General features: G+C 63.1%; 2 protein-coding genes across 3 annotated transcripts; both read right to left on the reverse strand.

Moving 5' to 3' along the window:
* Positions 1-201: 201 nt before the first annotated feature.
* Positions 202-7903, reverse strand: CDK5RAP1 (CDK5RAP1 mitochondrial tRNA methylthiotransferase). Of its 2 annotated transcripts, XR_012634651.1 has the most exons (14): positions 7672-7903; positions 7188-7291; positions 6720-6754; positions 5956-6056; positions 5626-5836; positions 4731-4851; positions 4246-4476; positions 3945-4042; positions 3794-3849; positions 3549-3679; positions 2569-2718; positions 1418-1558; positions 1149-1280; positions 202-1050 (listed from the first exon to the last, which is right to left on the reverse strand). XR_012634651.1 is itself a non-coding variant. In XM_074920443.1 (13 exons), the coding sequence occupies exons 1-13, from the start codon at positions 7901-7903 to the stop codon at positions 1200-1202; spliced, it is 1692 nt and encodes a 563-aa protein (XP_074776544.1). In that variant the 3' UTR covers positions 202-1199. The 2 variants fall into 2 exon arrangements, 1 of the variants encoding a protein (XP_074776544.1); XM_074920443.1 differs by having other exon boundaries at positions 202-1280.
* A 411-nt stretch (positions 7904-8314) lies between these two features.
* Positions 8315-18107, reverse strand: LOC141966939 (bactericidal permeability-increasing protein-like). The gene is made up of 15 exons (XM_074920219.1): positions 17974-18107; positions 16978-17092; positions 16376-16504; positions 15505-15660; positions 14954-15017; positions 12423-12486; positions 11867-11958; positions 11527-11703; positions 11230-11289; positions 10956-11123; positions 10513-10580; positions 10242-10284; positions 9860-9923; positions 9251-9327; positions 8315-8553 (listed from the first exon to the last, which is right to left on the reverse strand). The coding sequence occupies exons 1-15, from the start codon at positions 18086-18088 to the stop codon at positions 8500-8502; spliced, it is 1446 nt and encodes a 481-aa protein (XP_074776320.1). The 5' UTR covers positions 18089-18107; the 3' UTR covers positions 8315-8499.
* Between the last annotated feature and the right edge of the window lie 4212 nt (positions 18108-22319).

Raw genomic sequence — 22319 nt, forward strand, 5'->3', positions numbered from 1 at the left:
TTCCCCCTTGGGGGTGTGTGGGATGGCACCGCTGGGGTCTTGGCCCCTCAGCACCGACAGTAACTGTGCTGATTCACTTCCATGAGGAGAATCAGCTCTGAGACAATGAGGAAAATGTATTTGTCTAATGAATATTCAGTGAGCTGTGCTGCTTTCAGAGAGATACACTTACATCCCAAAAAGAGATGAGAGAAGGCTTCCTAGCAAAACCCTTTTGCATTTATTTACAAAGTCTACAAATTCATGTCATGACTACTCTATTAGGAGCTGATCAACCATTCCTTCAAAGCTGGTCACTGGATAGAGCCTTTTACAATGATTTAATAACAAGATTACCTAGACTAAAAGGGGTGATCCTTTCTCACATCTCACAAGAGTTTAGGCGCAGGGTACAGGCCCTCCTCTGGATTTAGCAGAGCCAGGGCAGCTGCAGGCTGACGCAACCAAGGAACTGTAGGATGCATTTAAAGAACTTACTGGCCCTTCCAGTCAGTACAACCCTTTCCCTGCCCGAGCGAGCAGAGGGAAGGGCACCTGCAGGTGCCTGGATCACAAAGCCGCACCTCGAGTTTTCACAGGCTGAGAACCCTCGGCTGGCAGCGGGTCCTCACCCCCCACCCCCTTAGGTCTGCTGCAGCCTGGAGCCAAAGAGCCCCGGGACAAGGGCAAGGCTGCGCCTCAGGCACAAGGGATTAAGCACCACTCCTACTCCTTACCCTAGAGGCACGGTGCAGTTGCTTACTTCCCCTTTCCAAGCATTCTGAAGGTAGTGAAGTTACCAATGTTTGGAAAGGATTCATCACAATCTCCTGTTCTTTCAGTTCTTTGTCCCCTTTGGCAGGACTCCTGCCGTTCTCCAGCAGCTGCTAGAGCTGTACTTTGTAGTCACTCCCAGTTTTTGTGGCTCCTGAGTTCCCCTGAGCTAGCAGGAAGCACCCGCTCCGCAGACGCAGGTTTCTGGAGCTGGACTGTGCTGTGGACGTGCCCCAGGTCAGGGTGGCTGCAGAGGGACAAGATCACCCAGCGCTGACACAGCTTCCAGCCCTCGGCCTACAGATGTGTAGGTTGTTGCCAAAACAGAAATATATTTTATTGTTACTGTTTCATTTATGTGTTCTAATATATATCTCTCTATCTCCCGTTTTTACCCTGTCTCCACCTGGCCAAACTTCCCTGTTCCCTCCTGCAGCGGGGACAGCTCAGCCACAGGCTGCAGCGCGGGACAGGCTGGTGCGGCAGAGCAGGACCCCCCTCAGGCTCTGAGAGGTGGCAGAGGTGACCTGAAAGAAAGAGCACAACAGTCGTCAGGCACAGGAAGGCTGAGGAGGATCCATTCCCATTTTAGGCTCTCCCGGCAGCAGCTGCTCCACTGTGCAAGGAAAAGAGCCCAAGGAGAGCAGGGCTGCAGACACGTCACCTTCACCAGCACGTAGTCCCCGGGCCGGGCCCTGGCCGCAGCCTCGCAGCCGCCGGCATCCGGCGTCTCGGTGTCGGGGAAGATGACCTTGATGTTGCCGTCGTTCCTCCCGCACAGCTCCGAGGCCGAGCGCTTGCTGGGCTGGGAGGAGGGCAGGACACATCACCGCACGGCCACGGCGCCCATGCACTGCTGGGCTTTACCCCGCCGGTAGTGTAATAATTTATTGTAACTAATTTGCTAAATTAAGCAGGGTGGGTGTTGTAATAAAAACTATTGTAACTAGTCTGCTGGGCTGGGCAAGGCGGGTAGGTACACTTGAACGACCTGTAAATGCTAGACAATTAAATGTAAAATGGGCCATTCAGATTGGAGCAATGTAACCGTGTCTCCGAAACCCCACCTAACATTAGATGGGAACAATGTAACTATGCCTTAAAAAAAAAAACTCCACCAAGAACTGATAAGTAATTTCTGTTAAAAAAAAAAAAAAAAAGAGCCCGCCAAAAGGATGAGATCATGAGGCTTTTAAAAAAAAATAATAAAAATCCAATAGGAGAAAAGCGCGCCAAGAGACCAAGGTTTCGAAACTTTCAAAAGACCCAATGGGAGGAGGACACGCACCCCAGCAACCCAAATGACCCAGTGAAAAAGAGCAGGACAGTCATCTGATGAGAAAGACTGGTTAAAGACAATGACACAAGAGTATAAGAACGCGGGGTTTTTTGAAATTCGGGGTGCGTGTGGCAGAGCTGCAGCTCTCCATGCACCCAGCGCTGCTTTGCCTATTGCTTCCCACCCTAAATTGATTGAACCCAAGTAAAATTATATATTTTTATAAAAATTGGCTTCGTCTGATTATAACAGTAGGAACACCCGCACTCCGCGCCGTTCAGCTCGGCGGGTAACGAAGGCCCATGGCTGCGCTGCTGGGCCGACACCCCCCCAAAGCCACTGTGCCACAGCCCTGCCCCCTCCCCTGGGCCCAGCCCCGCGCTCGGGCAGACCAGGCCGGCTGCTCTGGCGAGAACACACGGCCTGGGAGCGCGGGACTGCGTGGGGCAAGCGAGGGGGGAAGGCCGAGGGCACGGCCCGAGCGCTGCCCGGCCGGCGAGAGGGGAGGAGGGCAGCTCTGCTCCGGGCACACTCACCCCTTCCACCAGCACCAGCTGCGACTGGCCCACCAGCGCCTCGTTTGCCCTTGCAGCCTCCTCTCGGAAGACAGCGATGAGCTCCTCCAGCCGCCTCTTTTTTACGTCTGCAGGCACGTCGTCTTGCAGCCGGTGATACGCCCGGGTTTTCTGTGAACAGACAAAGCAAGTGCAGCTCCTCAACAACCAGAGTCCGAGATCAGAACCCTGTCAGACCCCAGCCAGCCCGGCGGCTCCTCAGTTTGTATTTACAGTCTTAAGGAGTGTTTTCAGGCACTAAGCCCCAGCCACATCCTTTCCTCACACTCCTCCCACACCAAGCTGAGCACCGGCAGCCATGTGAAGAGAAGTTCTGCATCTCCCTCGTGAGATGTGTCTGTGCCTGCCTGCCCACGTGGACAGGCGATGAATTCTACTTCTAGCCCCATGTGCTAGAAGGTGATCCGCATCCCTTGCTTCCTTCTGCTTCCCAATCCCCCTGCCCACACCCCGCGCTGCGGGAAGCATTCTGAAAGAGACTTGTCAGCTATCCACTCTTCTCACAGAAACGCCTTCTAAAAATTCACCACTTCTCTCCAGACTCAACTGACAGAGACTCTGCAGCTGGGCTCCAGCCCAGCTCCATCAGCACAATTTCTGATCCACCAAGGAGAAAGCGCCTGCAGGCAGGTCTCTGCAGACACGGCTGCTTCGTCGAGTCGCTCTGGAGCATCTGCAGCGCCAGGTCACCCACCCAGTAACACCAGACACACACACACGGGGGGCTGGAAGCCTTTCAGGCAGAAAGGCAGCTCTTGCAGCAACACGTAACCTTGGGGCGTTGCATGCCAGCAAAATACCCACCAATATAACCAGTCTTTAGGTGTTATTTTCAATAGGGTTGGAGTTTTTTTTTTAGTGTCTTATTGTGAGAAACAGCACTCAGGAGTTAGGCGAGCTGCCCAGAGGTAACAGCCGTCTCCACCAGGCCCTGCCCTCACCTGCCTCATGCTGTAGGCAAACAGGAAGCCCACGTTGTAGCGGACTTCCCGCAGCAAGGACACGGTCTGCTGGTGATCATCTTCTGTCTCTCCGCAGAAGCCGGCGATGAAATCGCTACTCAAGCTCACTCCTGTAACAGAGACACAGCCTCACACCTCCCCCAAGGAGGGGGGAGCCCTGCGCTCCCGGAAGGCAGGAGGGTAGAGCTGCGCTGAGCTCAGGCCGAGCTAAGGGGAGCCCCTACCTGGAATGGCCTCACGCACGTGCTGTACGAGCTCCAAATAGGCTTCTCTTGTGTATCTGCAATTAACACACGCACAGACTCACTAACCCGGCAACCACGGCACCGGTGAGGAGGAACCAGCCGCCTGGGGCAGGGCAGGGCGCTCGCTCACCCACGCCGCATGGCCTCCAGGACCCGCGTGCTCCCGCTCTGCGCGGGGAGGTGAAGCTGTTTGCAGATGTTGTGTCGCTCCTGGATGAGCTGCAGGACCTGCGACAGGCAATCAGGAGACAAGTCATCGACAGCTCAACTCCACCAGGACACCAAGGAGAAAAGCCTTCCCCAAAGCTCAAACCCGCCACCTTCAGCGCTGCCCTCCCAGGAGCTGCTGTTCCCACTCCCCATCCCGCGTTCCCTGGGGAAGGAACCTGCCTGCCTGCAAGCAGAGGTCCAAGCGTTTATTTTACACTTGCCTCATCAGGAAAATCCTTGGGGTGTGGAGAGGTGAAACGGATCCTCATTTCTGGGTCAATTCTAGAAACCTGGTCTAGAAGATGTGCAAAGCGCAGCCCTCCTGGCTTAGCTCTGTAGACTGTGCTAAAGCCACGGCTGAGGGCCGGGGCAGCAGCCGACTGGAACTGCACCTCAGACGTGTCCCGAAAGCTGTTGACGTTCTGACCCAGAAGGGTCACCTCCTTCACTCCCTACCGAGATAAACAGAGTAAAAATCACTACCCGGTCAGGATGGTTGAGCTGCGAGGGTGCCCGTGGTTTTACTCTTACTACAAGGAGTCTCCAAGGGAAGCCCTCCCTTCCTTCCCTGTGTTGGGGTGTTACAAGGGGAACCCAAAGGGCACTGGTGGAACTGGTCAGCCTCCGCTAACCTCACCTCCACAGACAGAGGCAGCGTCAGCGGGACCCCCGCGCTCAGAACCACGGCCGGTCCCGCGGGCCTCACCTGCTGCGAGAGCAGCCTCACTTCCTGCAGGATGGACGCGACGGGGCGGCTCCTCTCCCGGCCACGCGTGAAGGGCACGATGCAGTAGCTGCACATGTTGTCACAGCCCCGCATGATCGACCTGCCGAGCGGCGAAGCAGAGGTCATGCCACGCTCACACGGGTCGTGTCCTGCCCTGCTGTGACCTGGCCGTGGCCCCAGCCACCCCCCCGGGCCGCAGCACACAGCTCTGCAGCTTCCCCTGACACACCCTGCCAGCCGGGCTGGCTTCTGCTTGCCCCCGGCTAACAACTCCTAGTTTTTCATGCACGTTTTCAAGAAACTTGGAAAGCAATTAAGGAGGCACAGCCTCACACTGCAATCTGGCAGCAATCCCTCTGCACCCTGTTCCCACAGCGGGTGATGTTGCCCTTCCGTGCTCTACAGCCATGCTGAGCAGAGGCTGATTTTGTGTTTGGGCATCTTATTATCATAACAAAAGGAAACAAAGCCAACAAGTTACAATGCATGGAGGATTAAAGAATTAAACAGGAGAACCTGGGGCAGGACGTAGCAGAAGGCAGGGGATGAGAGAGGCACAGCCTCTACAAAGGCACAGATGTCTGTGGGACAGAAATCACTCGGTGCAGCACCAGGCTCAGACAATCGGCACTCTCCGAGGAGAGCAAGAGAAGCCCGCAGACAGGCGGAGCACGGGGCAGCCTCTCCAGGGCCCAGGCAGACAGCGAAGCGGCAGCAAACACTCAGCCTGGCAGACTCGTGCCTGTGGGCTGCAGGGAGCGAGTGCAACGAGGCGTCGCGTCTCCTGGGGAGCGGCTGTCACCGACATGTCTGTTCTGCACAGCAGTTATTTCCAAACCAGAGCCGCAGAAACACACAGGAAAAAGGTACTCACACAAACGCTGTCGTGCCACCTGCGCTAGTCTGGACAGGCAGAATATCTGCGTAAGTCTCATCTAGTGACAGCAGGACGTTAGCAGCTCGCTGGCCTGACTCCGCCAGGGCCAGCAGCCGGGGAAGGTCACGATACGCATCGGGCCCTGCCACAACATCGACCAGCTTCTCCCTGTGCAGAATCTCCTCCTTCAGCCTCTCAGCCATGCACCCTGCGCCCAGGGAGAAGGGTCCCCGTGAGGAAGCACCCACCCACCGTTACACTCCCCCACCAGCTACTTCTGCCCCGCTGAATTAGTTTGGTGCCACCCAGGGAGAGGGGACGCGGTACCGAGGATGCCGATGCGCAGGGGTGCCCGAGCCCGCGGCCGCCGGGCCTTCAGCGCCTTCAGCTGCCGCAGGCGGTTCCAGATCGTCTGCTCCGCCTTCTCCCTGGGAAACCAGGAACCGGGTGGTTATTCCCACGGCTGCACATCGGAGCAGTTGCTTACCCCAACCTGGAGCAGCCCAAGTGTCTTGGGAGGAGGATTCAACCAAAACCAGGGAACCATCGGCCTGATGGCAAGTGGAAGTGTCGTTTGTGGCGTGTGGGTTATGTCTGGACTCTCATCTACTACCGTTTCGCTCGCCTGGGAGCGTCTGCACTGCAGAAACAACTCAGGGACTAAGCTCTTGTGGAGCAAAGCTCAGTCTCAACCAGCCTGCGCGAGCTGCCCTGCAAGTGACAACGAGCATCCTGTATCTTCTGCATTCAGAAAACACAAAGTTCCCTATCTGTTTATATCCCAAATTACCCCAAGTGTATTCCCCAGGTTTTCGAAGTACAGACCCGGTACTAAAGAGATGTTCACCTCAAAACAGACAGAAGAGTATTAATAATTTTTTAAAATCATTAAAGCACACATCTGCGCAGGTCTAACTGCGATGCACAGCATGACTAACGTTGTACACTGCAGCACCAGCTAGCTCCCCCCGCACCTGACCAGGCAGGTTCACATCTGCAGGTTCCTTTCTTTACACGACAGGTTAATTGTCTTGGTTTTCAAATGGTGATTCCTTAAAAACTGTTCAGAACCAGCAGCAACATTTCCTTACCTCACGGAACAGGTGACAAGGAGAATCACATCTGCCTAAATTGAAAACAACAGAAAAGGAAGAATAATTTGTAAAAGCCAAACGGTAAGTACTCGTGCCCTGCAGGGGTAGCCTGAAGAGGCAGACTATAAAACTCACTTAACTCAGGGAAAAAGATCTGCCCGAGTACACGGTGGGTTTCAGCAAGCAAAGGGACAAGCTAACAGAAGACAAGCGGAGTCTTCTGCTAAGTGGTAGAAGTAAACTCAGAGATGAGTCAGGAGCATCCCGCTGTGCCCAATCCCTCTCCAACTGAGAGAGAGAACCCAGCAGTTTAAAGAAAAAAGGCAACCCACAGCTTCCTAGCACACTTGTTAAGTAGCTCCCGTTACTGCGCCGAGCTCAGGCTGCAGAGACCGCAGCACCCTGCGGGCCTGGAGCGCGGGCAGGAGCCGGGACGGGCCCGGCAGCGGCGCGGCGGTGCCTCACCTCCGCCGGCTCCTCCGCCCGGGCGTAGCCGCTCTTCCGCAGGATGGCCCAGGCGATCTCCGCGTCGCTGACGTTCATCTGGCAGCCGTAGGTCTCCAGGTACACTGCAAGGGAGGCGGCGTGACACCGACCCGCCGGGGCGACCCCGCTGCAGGCGGGGCCCTCCGGTCCCGCCGCACCCGCGCTGCCTTCGCCCGCCGCCCCCCCACGAAGGAATAAAGGCAGATCCTGGGGAACCCCGGCGCCCCCGAGCACGTCACTGCAGCACCCCCCGCGCTGAGCCGCGTTGTCACCGGGACACTCAGCACGATGACACACCCCCCCCGGGGCACCGCAGCCCGGGAGCCGCGCACAGCCCCGGCCGGGCGGGGACAGAGCGGGCCGGGCTCCTCCCGGCCCCCAAACACCTCGCTCCTCCGCCGCGGGGCGCCGCCGGCCGGGCAGCGGGGCACGGCCACCCCCAACCCCCCCGGGCACCACAGACCTCTCCCGGCCCCGGGGGCTGAGCCCGGCGCCGGCTGCGGCCCGAACGGCGCCTCCCGCGGCGCGGCCGCCCTCAGGAAATGCCGCAGGTCCGGCCCCGCGGGCAGCGCGGCCCCGCGCCCCGCCGGCCGCTCTCCCGGCCCGCAGCGAGCTCGGCGGGCGGCCCCGGGGCGGGGGGGCGGGCGGAGCAGCCCCGCCGGGCGGAGCAGCAGCGCCCGCCCGCAGGGCAGCATGGCCGGCGGAGCGCTTTAAGGGACGGACGGGCCGGGAAGGGGCGGCCCCGCCGTGCGCCCCCAAAGCGGCCCCGGCCGCCCCCCCCCGGCCCCTGGCTCTGCGTTCCGCACCGCCGCGGTTCCGCCGGGCCCGCCCCGCTGCCGGGCGGAGCTGGGGCCCGGGCAGGGCCCCGCTGGCGGAAGCGGGGAGTAACGGTGGAAATGTGGCGTGTTCGGGGGGGCCTGGCCACGGCCGCAGCGATAGAAAGAGCCGGAACGGGCGTGACCGGGCGTCTGCCCTCCCCAGGCGGGGGCGGGGGGGGCTCCGGGCACCCCCGGCCGACCCCGAGCGGGCCCCGGGCAGGTCCCGCGGGCTCGGACAGTGACAGCGACAGCGACAGCACCACAGCCGCGACCTTTATTGTCCCCAACTGCCCCTGCACAGGGGGAGCGGGAGGGGAGGGCCCGGGGTGGGGTTGGGGGTTCGGCCGCTGCCCCCGGCCGCGGTCCAGGTGCGGGACGCGGCGGCAGAACCGGGGGGTCTTCAGCTCCGGCGGCGGGGCCGGGGGGAGGAAGGGGTGAAAGGGGCGGTTTCGGTGCCCGGGGTCCCTCTGGCCTTATCTCCGTCCCCGGGGCTGATACCGAACGTCCGCTCCGAGCAGCAGGAAATTCTGGGACAAAGAGAGAAAGCGTGGGGCTGCCCCAGGCCCTGGCACCCGCTCTCTGTGGCAGGCGGCCCCGCTCCCCAGCACCCACCCACCCCGGCGAGGGAGGGCAGGTGGGCTCCTGTGGTCCCGCCGGCCCCGGGGCTGCTCTTGGCCCTGGAGGGGCTCCGAAGACCTTTCACATCACACCGCACAATAACCATCCCCGTCAGGGCACCCGCCGGGGCCTTCCCCAGAGCCCCCCACACCAGGGGCTTTCGGGGCTCCCCAGGCCGCGGGCCGGCTCCTTCCACCCCGTCTGGCAGGCGCTGCCATCCCCCCGCCCGCAGATGTGTCTGGCAGCGGCCCCCGCGCTCAGCCCCAGCGTCCGGCGCCGCCGGCCGGGGGAGGCTCACGCTGCCGCGGAGCTGCGCGGGCTATAAAAAGCATCGTGGGAAATTCAGGCCCCGGGTTTAAGAACTGGAGAACGATGCGGTGCTGCTCCAGGGGTGCAGAGCCCAGACCCCCACTCCCCCCTCCCCGTGCAGGCAGGAAAAGTGGGGCTCTGCTTTGCAGCCGTGCTGGGGGATCCCGGCCGAGCGCTCTCACTGCCTGCTGCCTCCAGCCCGGGCCGGGGAACTGGGGTTTTGCACCGTGCTGGCAGGCGGGGGGCTTGGGAGGGCACAGCGGGCTCCAGCCGGGCCGGGTGCTGCCCCTCACTCACCTGGTAAAACCTCACGAGGGTGTTGGAGAGCTGGATTCTGTCCGGCAGCGGCAGAGGGAAACCCTCATCTAACCTGGCTGGAAATGACAACACAAGTGGGGGCATTGGGATGGCAACAGGAGCAAGAGGGAGCACAGCTGTGCGAAGCGGGCAGCCACCTCCTCCCCCCGGCCCTTTCTTCACCCACTGCTCCCGGGGTAGGCAGAGGAAATTCCCCCCAGGCTCCACAGAAGGGCCGGGGGCTGCACGTTGTGCTGTGTCACCCCCCCAAGCCCTCGGCAGCCACCAGCCCCGCTCTGGCTCGAATTGCTGGGGAGTCATGAGGAGCAGCGAGCGGGGGAGAGGGTCTGGAAAGCATTAGGATGTGCGTCGTGCTCATTTTTTCCGTTGTGTTCACTGCTGGATGCATGTCACAGCGCCGAGAGGCTCCTGCTCGCCGCTGCCTGCCTCCGCCGGGCGCTTTTACTGCCGGCGCCTGCACTCGCTGCAGGCTTTACCCACCAATCTGGCTTGGCAACTGGGATTTAATTAGTGAGCTGGGCCTGCTCGGATGGATTGACCGGGCCGGCAACTACTCCAGCACGCCCATTCCCCCCAGCAGGTTCTTACCATTAAGACGTGGGAGCAGGATATTGGAAGCAAGGATGTTCATTATGGACTGCAGCATTCGCACCTGGGGAGCGGAGAGAGGGGAAGGAGAAAAGCTTTAGCCTGTGAGAGAGCAGGTGACCAGGCGCCAGAGGACAATTAGGAAAAGAGACGAGGAGCTGGGAGAGGCACACGCTTCGCCAGAGACCAGAGGCTTTGTCTGGCCATGCTGGCGGGGTAGGAAGTGTAGGGGTGAGGGAGACAACGGCGTCTGGCCCGGCATCCTCTCCCAGGCTTGCAGGCTGAGGTCCTGGGTGCACCCCCAGGTCCTGTGTTGGAGGAAAGGGGGTGAAGGAGCCTCTCCTCCATGCTGGGGGCTCTGTCATGGTCAAGGATAGCTTACCTGGAAAGTGCCGACATCCGAATGCTTCAGAGAGAGCCTCATCCTGCGGAGAGAGGAGCGGCGCTGTGAGGGCTGTCCCAGTGGAAGGAGCAGTTCCCACCCTGCTCCCACCGATGTGCAGATCCTGCTCCCTCCAGCCCCAGCTCATCCCTCCGCTCCAGGTCCACGTCCCCGGGACCTCCCCACCTCCCCTCTGAACAGAATCACCCCCAGCCAGCCCAGCGCTTGGGGCACGGGGCAAGCGGAGCCCCGCGCTGCTCCCCCTCCGTACCTGCCCACCTTCAGGCTCCCGACTATGTGGCCGGATTTCACATCCATGACGGCCGAGACATTGCCTGTCTGGGGAGAGAGAGCAGCGCTCGGCAGTGCGCACCCCACCGCACCCCACCCCAGACACCCGGGGGAACGGCTCCGACCAGCCGGGGCGCAGCGGGTCCGCTGCCCGTCCAGGGGCCTGTCTGCGCGCAGCGTTGAACCCGGCATTGTCAGCGTCTTTCTGTCGGGGATGACCCCAGGGCTCGTTTCCTCGGCACCTCCCTGGCAGGAGCTTGACGGCAGTGGCTCAGCATGGCTGATCACCCCGGAGGACGGTGCTCAGCCCCAGCTCCCCTCTTTGAAGAGCTCACCAGGCACTGCGGCAGCTTGGGCTGGGTTTGCACCCGGAGCCGCCCCGCCAGGACCACCCTCCCCACCGCAGGCTGTGCCCGAACTCACCAGGCTGAGGAGGAAGAGAGGAGCCAGGCTGGAGTTGGGAAGGATGGCGTAAGCCTGGATGTCCACGACAGGCCTGAGTGAGAGCCCCCCTGGCCCAATGTCCAGGAAGGGGGCAGAGGGGGCAGAGAGCCTGAGCTTCATCAGCATGTCCGGGTACATCTTCTCGAGCTGCAGGGGAGCAGGGAGAGGGTAGGGACAGCAGCACAAACCCCCTTCCTGGGGGCAAAGCCTGCGCGCGGCAGGAGCTCTGGGGAGGCAGGGCCGGACCACTCGCCTGGGGAATGAAGGCTGAGAAGGTGGTAGTGTTCAGGTGGAATTCAACACCCTTCGGGATCTGTGGGGGGAGAATGGTCACGTTGGGGTGATGTGGCACAGCCGAGCCCATGGTGAGATCAGCCTTGCCGCCCTGACACGCTGCCGAGCCCGAGAGCCCCCTCCCACAGTCCCCAGCTCGCTGCCTCAGGCACTGCTGGGGGGTCCCCGAGACCGCGGGTGGCACCCCAGCTCCTCTGCAGGATGAACCCGCAGCGCAGGGGCGCGGGCACAGCCCCGACCCGGCCGCGCCGCTCACCATGGAGTCTGTGATCTCGAAGACCAGCGCCCCGGCGCTGTGGTAGGCGCGGCCAGCTGTGTTGAAGAAGTAGCTGGAGGCCCCGAAGTAAACCATGCGGTCGTGATCCGGCGGGAAGGCCAGCGGCAGCGGAGCGAAGGGGACGGCGGAGCGGTGGGCCAGGGAGAAGAATTCGCCCTGGGAGGAGGGGGAGAGGTGAAGCAGGAGAGCAGAGGGTGGTGGGACTCGCCCGCTCACACGGGCCAGAAAACAGCACCTGCAGGAGGTACCGAAACCTGGTTCCCCGCCCGCCCGTGGCGATGGCAGCGCTAAATTGAGCTTCCCCAGGGCAGCCGCTCACCTTCAGGTCCACGTCCAGGGACTGGGCAGTAGCAGTTGGGGGTGCCACCAAGGAATAATCGATCCCAGCCCTGGCGTCTATCCTGGCTGTGACTGTAAAACACGAGGCGGGCAGATGGGCGGGCGGGAGCTGGCACGGGAGGGCCGGGAGCAGGTTGTTGACGCCGACGCCCAGGCTGTGCCATGCCCGGGCCTCCCGGTGCAACAGCTCAGTACCCGCGTCATGGGTGCTTGCTCTGTTTAGAAGCAAAAAACCCAATCACATTTCCCTCCTGACTGTTTCTCAGGTGTGCAGGCTAACCCCTGGACTCGGGGGACAGTCTGGGTCCCCGGCTAAGGCAGCCCGTGCCCCCGGCAGCGCCGGCTCCCCCAAGCAGCGTCCGCAGGCGGGCAGGGAGCGCGGTGACAGGTCCCTGCTGCCGCGGGGCTCCCCGGCTCCCAGCTCGGGGCAGAAATCCAAGGAAAGGGGGAGCAGGCACAAGTACAACACTGTCCTCACGGCTGGGAAAGGCGAGGCAGAACTGCTCCCACAGCCCCGGGAAGCCCCCCGTCGGTACCTGGCAGGGTCCGGAGGTAAGGCTGCAGCTCGCTGCGCACGGACTTGACCACGATCTGGCAGACCTGCGGGCAGGAAAGGCAGCGGAGCTGAGCGGGGGCAGCGCTGCCGGGGGCCTGTGCACACCCCTGGGCCAAAGCCTCAGCTGCGCGCCTGGCTTTGCTGCCCGGTGCCAGTTGGATTCCTTGCAAAAGCCTGCTAAAATAAAAGAGCACAGCGCTGTCTCTGCTCATCAAATGTGCCAGGTACAAGCGAGGCTTGTCCTGCAGGCCGCTGCCCGCGCGCGGTTCGGCTGCATCGAGGCCGTTGGAGGGAACCTCCCGAGCGCCCTCAGACCGTCCCCACAGCCCGGGCTGTGCTGAGCAGCCAAAGCTCAGCAACTGATGAAAGAGTTAACTCACCCCGCAGGGCCAGGAGGCTAATTGCAGCACAAAGCAGAGCTCGGTGCTGCCAGGGCAGGAGAGAAAATCCCTCTGCTGCTGTCATCCACTGGTGAAGCCTTGGCATTAGTGGGAGATTTAATTGCAGGCTTAACACTAGCCCAGGAAATTTACTGCAGGGCACAGTGCTGCAGACGGACGAGATAATCTGCACAAGCTTTCTTCAGCGCTTTCCCCATAACGACACTGAAACGGCCAGGCAGGATCAGGCCGTCATCTGTCTGACCGGGCACCTGGCCTGCCCCAGCCGGCGGCGACACGCAGAGCTGGACCGCGGGGGAGCACGCAGCCGCTGGCTGAGCAGCGCCGCGAGGAAGAGGAGGGACAGAGCCCTGGGCAGGGCCTTCTCGGCAGGAGGTTGCTGCTCTTCCCACTGCCCAGATACTCGTCTGGCTGTGCTGGAAACGCCCCATCGCTGCCTGGCAGGATGGAGCTGCAGACAGGCAAACCCAGCCCCTATCCCAGTGACAGGATCTCCCAGTGACGGGATCTCCCAGTGACGGGATCTCCCAGTGACAGGATCTCCCAGTGACGGGATCTCCCAGTGATGGGATCTCCCAGTAACAGGATCTCCCAGTGACAGGATCTCCCAGTGACGGGATCTCCCAGGGATGGGATCTCCCAGTGATGGGATCTCCCAGTAACAGGATCTCCCAGTGACGGAATCTCCCAGTGACGGGATCTCCCAGTGACAGGATCTCCCAGTGACGGGATCTCCCAGTGACGGGATCTCCCAGTGATGGGATCTCCCAGTAACAGGATCTCCCAGTGACAGGATCTCCCAGTGACGGGATCTCCCAGGGATGGGATCTCCCAGTGATGTGATCTCCCAGTAACAGGATCTCCCAGTGACAGGATCTCCCAGTAACAGGATCTCCCAGTAACAGGATCTCCCAGTGACAGGATCTCCCAGTGATGGGATCTCTCAGGGATGGGATCTCCCAGTAACAGGATCTCCCAGTAACAAAATCTCCCAGTGACGGGATCTCCCAGTAACAGGGTCTCCCAGTGACAGGATCTCCCAGTGACAGGATCTCCCAGTGACAGGATTTCCCAGTGACGGGATCTCCCAGTGACTGTGTCCCCCGGCACTGGGGACATGAGGAACGCCCAAGCGTGTGCAGCGAGAGCGGGAGGCAGCCACGGGCTGTCGGGACCGGGCTGTGCCCCCCGCTCCCGGTGCAGTGCTGCTCCCCGCCCCGCCCTCTCCTGCCCGCCGCCCCTCACCCCTCCTCACCCCTGGAGAAAGACGCAGAAGCGTGCGTGGGGCGAAGGGGCTGGGAGGAGGCGCAGAGGAGCGGTCCCCTCCGGTCCCCAAGGCTGCCCTCCGTCCAGGAGGCAAAACAGCAGAAAAGGCCCCTGAGCCGCGGCTTCGCCCCCGCCACCGGCCCATCTGCTGCGGCCGGTCCCGGGGGCCGGGGCAGAGCCTCTGCCCGGCGTCGGGAATCGCGTCCGGGCGGGCTGGGATCGGCCGCGGGAGTGGGGTTTGCCCGTTCTGCAGCTGCCTCCTTCCCGAGCAGGGGTCACATCCAGGGAGGCTGCAGCTCGTGCCAGTTAGCCTTGTAGTAATTATTGCTAACGGCTTGTTTCCCTGTCTTGTCACAGTCTCCTCGTGGCGGCGTCTGTAGCGGGCGGCCGGTCCCGGGGCCCCCCCGATGCCCCGTTAAACCAGGCGGCAAGTGGCTGAAATCCAGAATGAGAATTTCCCCCCCAGCGCTCCCCAAAGCGTGCGGGCTTGCGGCCGGTTAGAGGAGAGCTCTGATCGGGTTTCCTCTGTTACAGGGAGTTTGGCCAAGGCGTAAGATCTAATTAACTGACCACATGGAAAGAAAAGTCTTTGTTAATTAGGAACCAATTACACTGGGCTTTGGCAAAGGCTGCGGGTTTCGGATTCAGCCTGAGCCACACAATGCCACGGAGACTGCAGCCAGCGATGCCCATTCCTCTGGTTTTCACCCGATCGGCCACACGCCCGTGGGCTCTGGCTCTCGTTAAACCCCCGCGTGTGCCCCGACCCTGCCAACACCGCAGGCAAGCCAGGGCTAACGACCACCAGGAGGACCCGGGGCCCTGCCCGCCTTGCCTCACGTACCTCGGTCTGCAAGGTCCTCCGGAACGCGGGCTCAATGGCGCTGTGGAAGAGGTTGTAAAGCCATCTGCAGAGAAAAACAGAGAAGAGCCCTGCTTTCTCTAGCTCAGAGGCTGCTGCAGAAGCATTTGTCCAGGAAGAGGAGACCCTGGAGATGCAGGACACTGGGGAAGGTCATTCCTGTACCCGTTCGGCATCTGGCTTCGCCTCAGGGTTTATATTTGCGACCAGACCAGCTTGTAAAGCACCTGCGCACAAGTCTAGTGGCTGCCTTAAATCTCCCTTAAATGTGCAGCCGCAGCAGGATAGATTCAGGCCAGGTTAAAGTTCGTTCCCTTGCACATCTGGATGAGGAGGATATTGCAAGAGTCCAGAGGCAGAGACACCTGGGTGGTGCTGTGCCAGCGCCGGCAGCCTGCGGGCACACGGGGCAGCCTCCAAGGGACTGCAGATACACCAACAGCTTATTCCTTGCCCCAGGGCCTGGAAGCGCCATTCCCACGGCAGACGGGCTAACGCGTAGCGTTTCTGGGCCTCACAGGGAAGATACGTACCCAAACTTGCCCGAAAAGTGTACTCGGACTTTGGAGATGCGGGTGCTGCAGTCGGAGGTGTCAGCGGTGGGTTTCCCGGAGGCGTCACTGCCCAGCTGCAGGTTGATTTTGATATAGACATTCTCCACCTTCAGGTCAAACGAGCCGTGGTCCCGGCTGCGGGGAGAGGAGGATGAGAAAGGGACATTTCTCAGCGCCGAGTCCTGGGGGGGACCCAAATCAGCTTGGGGATGGGTCTGTGTAGCTCACGCTCCCCCCTGCAGTCAGCACCCAGTGGAGACTGGGGAAGTTTTTAAACTCGGAGAAACCAAATTTCACTGGAACATAAACTAGGAGAGATAACCTTTAAATAGAGAGGATCAAGAGCAAGTAGGGGAGATGGACGAGAGATGGGGGAGTTCACGCACGGCTCCTCCTTCATCCCCCTCGTTCTTGCCTCCCGCCCGGTTTCATCCATCTCAGTGGCTGGACGAGGGGCAGTGAGCTCTGCCCACCCCGGCCCCAGCTCAGGCCTGTCCCTGCGGGTGCTCAGGAAAGTGCCCCCTGGGGCAAGCAAGCAGGAGGGACTGTCCCTCACACCCCAGGGGTCACGAGAGGGGAGATGGATTTCACATCGTCTCCCCAACCACCCACAAGCAGGACAAATGCTGCCTGGCCAGCTCCGGGGGCTCCCGGCGTGGAGGGAGACCTGGGTGGGCTCCCCCAGGGTGAGGGGCTCCCAGACCTGCATCGGGCTGTGGGAAAGACGAGTCAGGGAATCTGGAGAGAGCAAAGCAGCACTGCCCGGGCACAAGGGAGAGGAGGAAAAACCTGCCCTGGCCCAGAGAGGGAGACGCAGAGCGAAGCAGGGGGCGGGGAGCTGGGCACCCACATGAAGTGTAGCTTCACCCGCCAGTTCCCGTCCACCTCGGCGAAGGCGTTGGAGATGGAGACCTGCAGGCCCACGCTGGGGACCAGGGAAATCCGCGAGTACGGCAGGTGGAAACTGCGAAGGTCCAAACTAAAAGCCAATAAAGAAAAACCACAAGTCACACTACAGGGGTGCCTCGCTCCTGGGCACACGGCTGGGGGGAGGGAGCGGGGCCAGCGCGCCGGCAGCACCCACAGCGCCCGAAGCAAAGCAGGGTCCCTGCAGCACCCGGAGCTCAGCTCGAACCCCCGCGCAGAGGGAGCACAGAGGCGCAGCGGGGCAGCGTGGAGCTGGGATCCCCGTAGGGCCCCCCCCCGCCAGCTCCCATTGCACAAGGTTCACCCACACCCCGAGGGCCGACACCCCGGTTCCCTTTTTCCCCTCTGGGCAAAGGGGCCAAGCGAGAGCGTCGCTGCCTGCACTGGGGACGCGGCCAACGTCTCTGGGAGCTGTGGAGGGGACAGGACGGTCCTCGCTGCTCTGGGGGCTCCCTGTCCTCCCCCTCCCGGCCCTCCCGTGCATTGGGGGGCAGCGAGTCGATCTGGGGTGCTGCCAGGGCTCACCTGGAGATCTCATAGTGCACCTTCCCCACGTGCCGGATGCGAAAGTCACCCGAGATGTCCGGCAGCTTCAGCTGGGCCAGCTCCTTCTCCAGGACCGCGATCCCCTGCTGATGGGCTGCAGGGGCAGAGGGAGCGTCACCGCCACCCACTTCCCGCGGGGCCGGGAGCAGGCGCCGGGCACAGCAGAAGGGTTAAAGGAAACACCCAGGCGATGCCCTGGCTGCTTTCCACCTCCCGGCCTATCTGTGAAGCTGATCTCGGTGCACAGAGCCCTGTGAGCACACAGGCAACGCTGCCTGACGCCTGCCCCAGGGGAAGGGGGTGGAAGGTGGGCAGAGGCCCCAGCCCGCGCTCTCTGGGCTGGGCACTGCGCAGGGCGTGCGGGGGGTGCCAGGCGCTGCTCCATGCCCAGCCCCGGCGGGCACAGCCGGAGGGAGCCCCCGACCCAGGGAGCAGCGCGGCGGGAGGGGGGCTGCATCCCCGCATCCATCTGGGAAGGCGTCACGTCCTTCTCTCCCGCCCGGCTGGCAGAGCCGCCGGGTAAATGAGCTGTTTCTCACACAGTGTATTTCAATCCATAACGGCGCTCGGCTGGAGCCGGGGCTCTGCCTGCCTCGATAAAACCAGCATGGGGCCCATCCATCTCCGTCACTGCCCCCCCGCAGCTCCCCACCTCCTCTCTTCCACAGCTCACTCCTCCGGCGCTCACGGCTCAGACACGTGCCATGAGAGCAGAACCCTCCGGTCCTGCCAGCCCTGTGCCCCCCCCCCAACCCACCCGGGTGCAGCCCCCCGAGACCCCCACAGGGCCAGGCACCCTGCAGGGGCTCCACGAAGGTGGGGAGGGGCGGATGGGGGCATCCCGGGACGGTGGTGCATTTGGCACCCACGGCCAAGGGTCCCCCCATCCTGCCCCAGGACCCTGCACTCTCCAGGTGGGCGCCCAGCTCCCCACCTCAGCCCCCGGCACGTCCACGAGTCAGGAGCCGAACCCACCGTAGTCCAGGCCCGCCTGGGTGATCCTCACCACGAAGCCGGGGTTGGTGGCCCTGGCCAGTGCCAGGCACAAAGCCAGCGCCCCAGAAGCCACGGCCAGGCTCTGCGCTCCCATCCTGGCTGCTCTGCAGTGCCACGCTGCTGCCACCGGGCTCTCCCTGCCCACACCGCCTTTATACCCGCGCCAAAGGGGAACCGCGGGCGAGGGAGGGTGCAGAGCCGTGCCGCAGCCTGCGCGGGGCGGCCCCGGAGCCCCGGAGCTTCCTGCTTGGCCCCTGCTCCGGTGACACTGGTGCCCACGGCGTGGCACGGCAAGGGCTGGCCAAAGCCAGGAGGCAGCGGCTGGGTTTCCAGCTCTGCGTCGGGTGCAAACAGCCCCTGGCTGCCGCAGCAGCAGGGGTTTGGTGAAGCAGAGCTGCCGCAGGCGCCGCTTCGGCTCTGCCGGCCCGTGGGATGGGGCTGTGCCCTTGCTGCGTGCCCGCTGCGTGCTCGGCCTGCGCCCAGGCTGGGAACAGCCCCCGAGCCATCCGCCCTCCCTGCCCCCGCGGGGCTCGGGACCGCTCTGCACCGCTGGGCGTTCGCTGCTGCCATCGCGACACGGACGGGCCGCGGCCAGAGCAGCCCCGGGTCACAGCGAGGGCGAAAGAAGTGAGTTGGGATTTCTCACCCTGTGTGAGCAGACCCCGGAGTCTCCCCCCAGCCAGCAGCACTGGCCAAGGGGCACCTGTCTGGGCTGGGGGGCTGCCGTGGGGCTCAGGGGGCAACTAAATCATCGGGGTGCCCTGTGCCTCGGGGCCCTGGCTCTGTCACAGCTGTGCTGGGGGGGACATCCAGTGCACGGGGAGCAAGCCTCAGAGGGAAAACTTCTGGGGCCCTGCAGTGTCACAGCTTTGGGGTGACCCTGGCTGAGCTGGGTGCAGCCAGGCAGGGGCGAGGGGGAGCACCCCAGAGGGGAGAGCAGGGCCGGCCAGACCCTCCCTGCAGGCTGCGGGATGGAGGTGAAGGAGGAAGAAATGATTTACTTTCATTTCCCACTGGGGAAGCGGCAGGAGCGGGCACAGGAAACCCGCAGCAGCTGATGCAGGCAGATCTCAGGCGGGATCCAGGGAAGTCCTGGTCGTCAGAGGCGACATCCCTGAACCAGGCGCTTGTGAAATGCAGCTGTTGCTCAAGTGCGGCCGCCGGCATGGCCGTGCCGCTGGCGCTGCAGCCCCGGGCGCCCGGGGCATCGGTGCGGGAGGAACCTGGCGCGGGGAGGACCGCGGCGCTCGGCTCCCCTCTGCCTTTCTTCGGCAGAGTTTCGGGGGGGGCCACTTCCAGGCTGCCTGGCAGACGCACAAGAGCGGCACCGCAGTCGTTGTCTCTGGGAGCTCGGAGCCGGGGCAGGAGCACAAGGACACAGCCAGCCTCGCGGTGACAGCGCCTGCCGGCGGGGGACAAACCGCCCGGGGCAGAGCTGTGTCCCACGGGCACCCAGACAGCACCCGCGGGCTGCGATCCCCCCTCCAGCTCCGGCCCCAATCCACCCTGGGGGCCAGGAGCCTGTGGCTGCAGCTCATTTTGCCCAGAAAGCAGCAGCCAAGAGCAGAGGAGAATACTGAAAGGCCAAACCCCCGACCTGCAGCCTCCGCGGTGCCATGACCCTGCTGCTGCCTCTCTCGGCGCTTTGCTGGGTCTTGCTCGGTGTGGGGGAGCAGCTCCCCAAACCCTCCCGTCCGTGACACCACATCTCAGCGGGGCTGTTTCGAAACAGTATTGAAGACATTCAGGATGAGCATTGAGGAACCAGAACCTCTTCCATGAGGAGAAATGAAATTCTATAGGGAGTAGCAGAGAGAGGAAGCAAAACCAGAAAGTCTTCCTTCTGGGTTTGAACAAATTTTAACGCTGAACTAAAAAACCCCTTCGAACAGCACGAGCCCTGACCAAGCCCTCCCGTGTTCGGCTGGGGACAGCTGAAACCACATCGAACGCTCAACACCTGGGTTGAGCCCGATGGTGCTTTGTGCAAGGGATGACAGCAGGGACCTGAGCATGAAATCCTGCCCTGCCCTGCCCGACCCTTCGGAGGGGAGAGGGCTTCTCCTGTCAGGCTGCTCTGCGGCCCGGGACCTGCTGCACTGGGGAGGGAGCGGGGCATCGTCAGACGGGAGCCAGGAGGCCGGGGGTGCAGGGAGCTGGAGGGCGTCCCTCTCCTGTGCTGTCACCCAGGGCTGTGGGTCAGGACACCCGCCCTGCTGTCCCCAGGCCACCCCCCGCTCCCCAGGTCAGGGCTTCCTCTGGCCCCACACGCTCCTCAGCACGTGCGGGCAGTTCCCGACCCTGCCCACAGCTCTTTCCGCATCTCTTGCCTGATGCAACAGCCCAAACCACCCCGCAGTCGCCTGCTGGGGCTCCCCCGGGGAACCTGGGGATGCTGCTCCACCCCCAGCAGCCACCAGCTTGGGGCCACTGGGCTCGCCGCCACCCCGAGCCCCTTCCCAGGCGAGCCCCCGGCCAGGGCTGGCGGCACCCCCGCTGCCCTGGGATTTGGCAGATGCCGGGCAGCGTGGCGGGTGTTACCGCTCCCGGGGAGAGGACACCCAGACACGCTTGCCTTCGGCAAGGAAATCCGGGCTGTGGGCTGGCAAACGCTCTGCTGGGGAAATGCAGGGAAAAACCCGGGGGACTGGGCAAGAAAAGTGAGAGCAACCTGGCTGGTTTTGGAGGGAATTTGGAAAAGAGAAGTCCACTGCCAGAAATAAAACCTCCTGCTGTCCATTTCCAGCCAGGGCAAGTTCACTGCCACCGACAGAACCAGGCTGTGACCACGGGTTGTGGCCACCGAGCTCGTCCCCAGCCCCGCAGGAACTTCACCCCGCGCTCGGGTCAGCACCGAGATGTGGGGGGGCTGCGGCTCCTGCCCACCCCCACGCCTGCGGGCTCGCCCCCAGCCCGGCGCTGCCCATCGCCACCTGCGAGTCCCCGACAGCTTCGAGCCGGCAGCATCTAAAAATACAAGCGGGGGGATGACGCCAAGGGCTCCTCCGCTGTTGTTTTCCCAGCTGCAGGATCGGCGTGACCCGGCCCCGGCTGTTCCTGGAGCCGGGAGGGCTCTTCGCCAGTGCCGGGTCGCTGCTGACGCCAGCCCTGACCACGGCATCCAAACCAGACAGACGGACGGACGGACAGACGCGCTCGGGGCCCCCAGAGCGAGCGAAAAGTCGGGCTGACCCAGCGCTGAGGGATCTGGGGGAGTTGGGAAGGGTCAGGGTGAGGTTCATGGCTGGGCTGGAGGAGCTTCCAGGGCTTTTCCAGCCCAGATGATTCTGGGAGCCCTGTGGGGCATGGTGAGCGCCCTGGGTGCGGGGACACGGGCCCCCGCAGGACCCAGCCCCGCCACCGGGCTCAGCACCCCGCGCCCTCCCTCCACCCCAACATCCCGGTGACGTCTTGGGGATCCCCCCAGGACCAGCACCGCAGCCCGGGAGTGTCCTGCACCCGCTGAGGGCTGCTGTTACCCCAGACGGGCGGGCTCTTCTCCCAGCACGGCTCCTGTCGGGAGGTCTGGGAGCCTCGCGGGAGACAAAAGGGGATACAGAGAGCCGAGGGGGATGATTTTGCAGAAAAAGTAAAAATAAAAATGCAGGAATGGTGACCTCGGGCAGCGCTTGGGGGGATCTGAATGGTGGCTCTGTGCCGGCGGAGGGGCAGGGCAGGAGGCCACATGCAGCCTGTCCCAGCAGCTGCTCGGGACAAACAGGACATGGAGAAAAGGAGCAAAAGAGCAGGGTGAGCTCATGGGGTCAGGGGCCCCGGGGTGGCAGGGGCACCCGGGAGGCCCCCAGGAGCTGGGCAGGCCCGTTCCCCAGCACCCCAACTCCAAGCCGCGCTACCTCAGGGCAGCGGGAGGGCTCGGGGCCCTGCCCTGGGTGCTGCGGGGATGGGGGGGCTGGATCTGGCTACGCTGGGTGTGTTCGCGGGGTGGCCCGGCTGAGCACCCCAGGGCCCAGGCAGGGAGTGGCTGCCCTCGGGCACCCCACGGGGTGATGGGGTCCCTCCGGGCTCAGCACCCATCCTTCCCCTCCGGCTCGCCAGCGCCGCCGAGGGACCCAGCCCGGCGAGCCGGGGCCAGCGCCGCCGCCTTCCTCCCTGCCCGCAGCCTCCTCGCCCAGCCCCGCTGCTGTCGGCTGGTGGGCTCCTGTCCGAGGCACCCGCACAATCAAAGAGGCTCAGAGCAGGAGCTCACGCTGCCCTCGCACCCAGGGAAGCCATAACCAGGCCGAGGCAGAGTATGTGACCGAAGGCAGTTAAGGGAGCACTCGCTGCTGGTGGGGAAGGGGGGAGCCGGCCCCGCGGGCCCCAGC

Source organism: Athene noctua, chromosome 16 (genome assembly GCF_965140245.1).
Source record: "Athene noctua chromosome 16, bAthNoc1.hap1.1, whole genome shotgun sequence".
NCBI classification, from domain to species: Eukaryota; Metazoa; Chordata; class Aves; order Strigiformes; family Strigidae; genus Athene; species Athene noctua.

What these genes read in the sequence shown, in the direction of transcription:
- LOC141966939 (XM_074920219.1), bottom strand. Translation starts at nt 18,088, where the DNA reads ATGGGAGCGCAGAGCCTGGCCGTGGCTTCTGGGGCGCTGGCTTTGTGC. An exon ending in CCAGGCGGGCCTGGACTACG is followed by an intron (nt 17,093 to 17,973) that starts GTGGGTTCGGCT and finishes CTGCCCCTGCAG; the next exon opens with CCCATCAGCAGGGGATCGCG. An exon ending in GGGAGCCTGAAGGTGGGCAG is followed by an intron (nt 10,285 to 10,512) that starts GTACGGAGGGGG and finishes CTCTCTCCGCAG; the next exon opens with GATGAGGCTCTCTCTGAAGC.
- CDK5RAP1 (XM_074920443.1), bottom strand. Translation starts at nt 7,903, where the DNA reads ATGCTGCCCTGCGGGCGGGCGCTGCTGCTCCGCCCGGCGGGGCTGCTC. An exon ending in GGTGGCACGACAGCGTTTGT is followed by an intron (nt 4,852 to 5,625) that starts GTGAGTACCTTT and finishes GCCGCTCGGCAG; the next exon opens with GTCGATCATGCGGGGCTGTG. An exon ending in AGCTGGTGCTGGTGGAAGGG is followed by an intron (nt 1,559 to 2,568) that starts GTGAGTGTGCCC and finishes CCCTCCTCCCAG; the next exon opens with CCCAGCAAGCGCTCGGCCTC.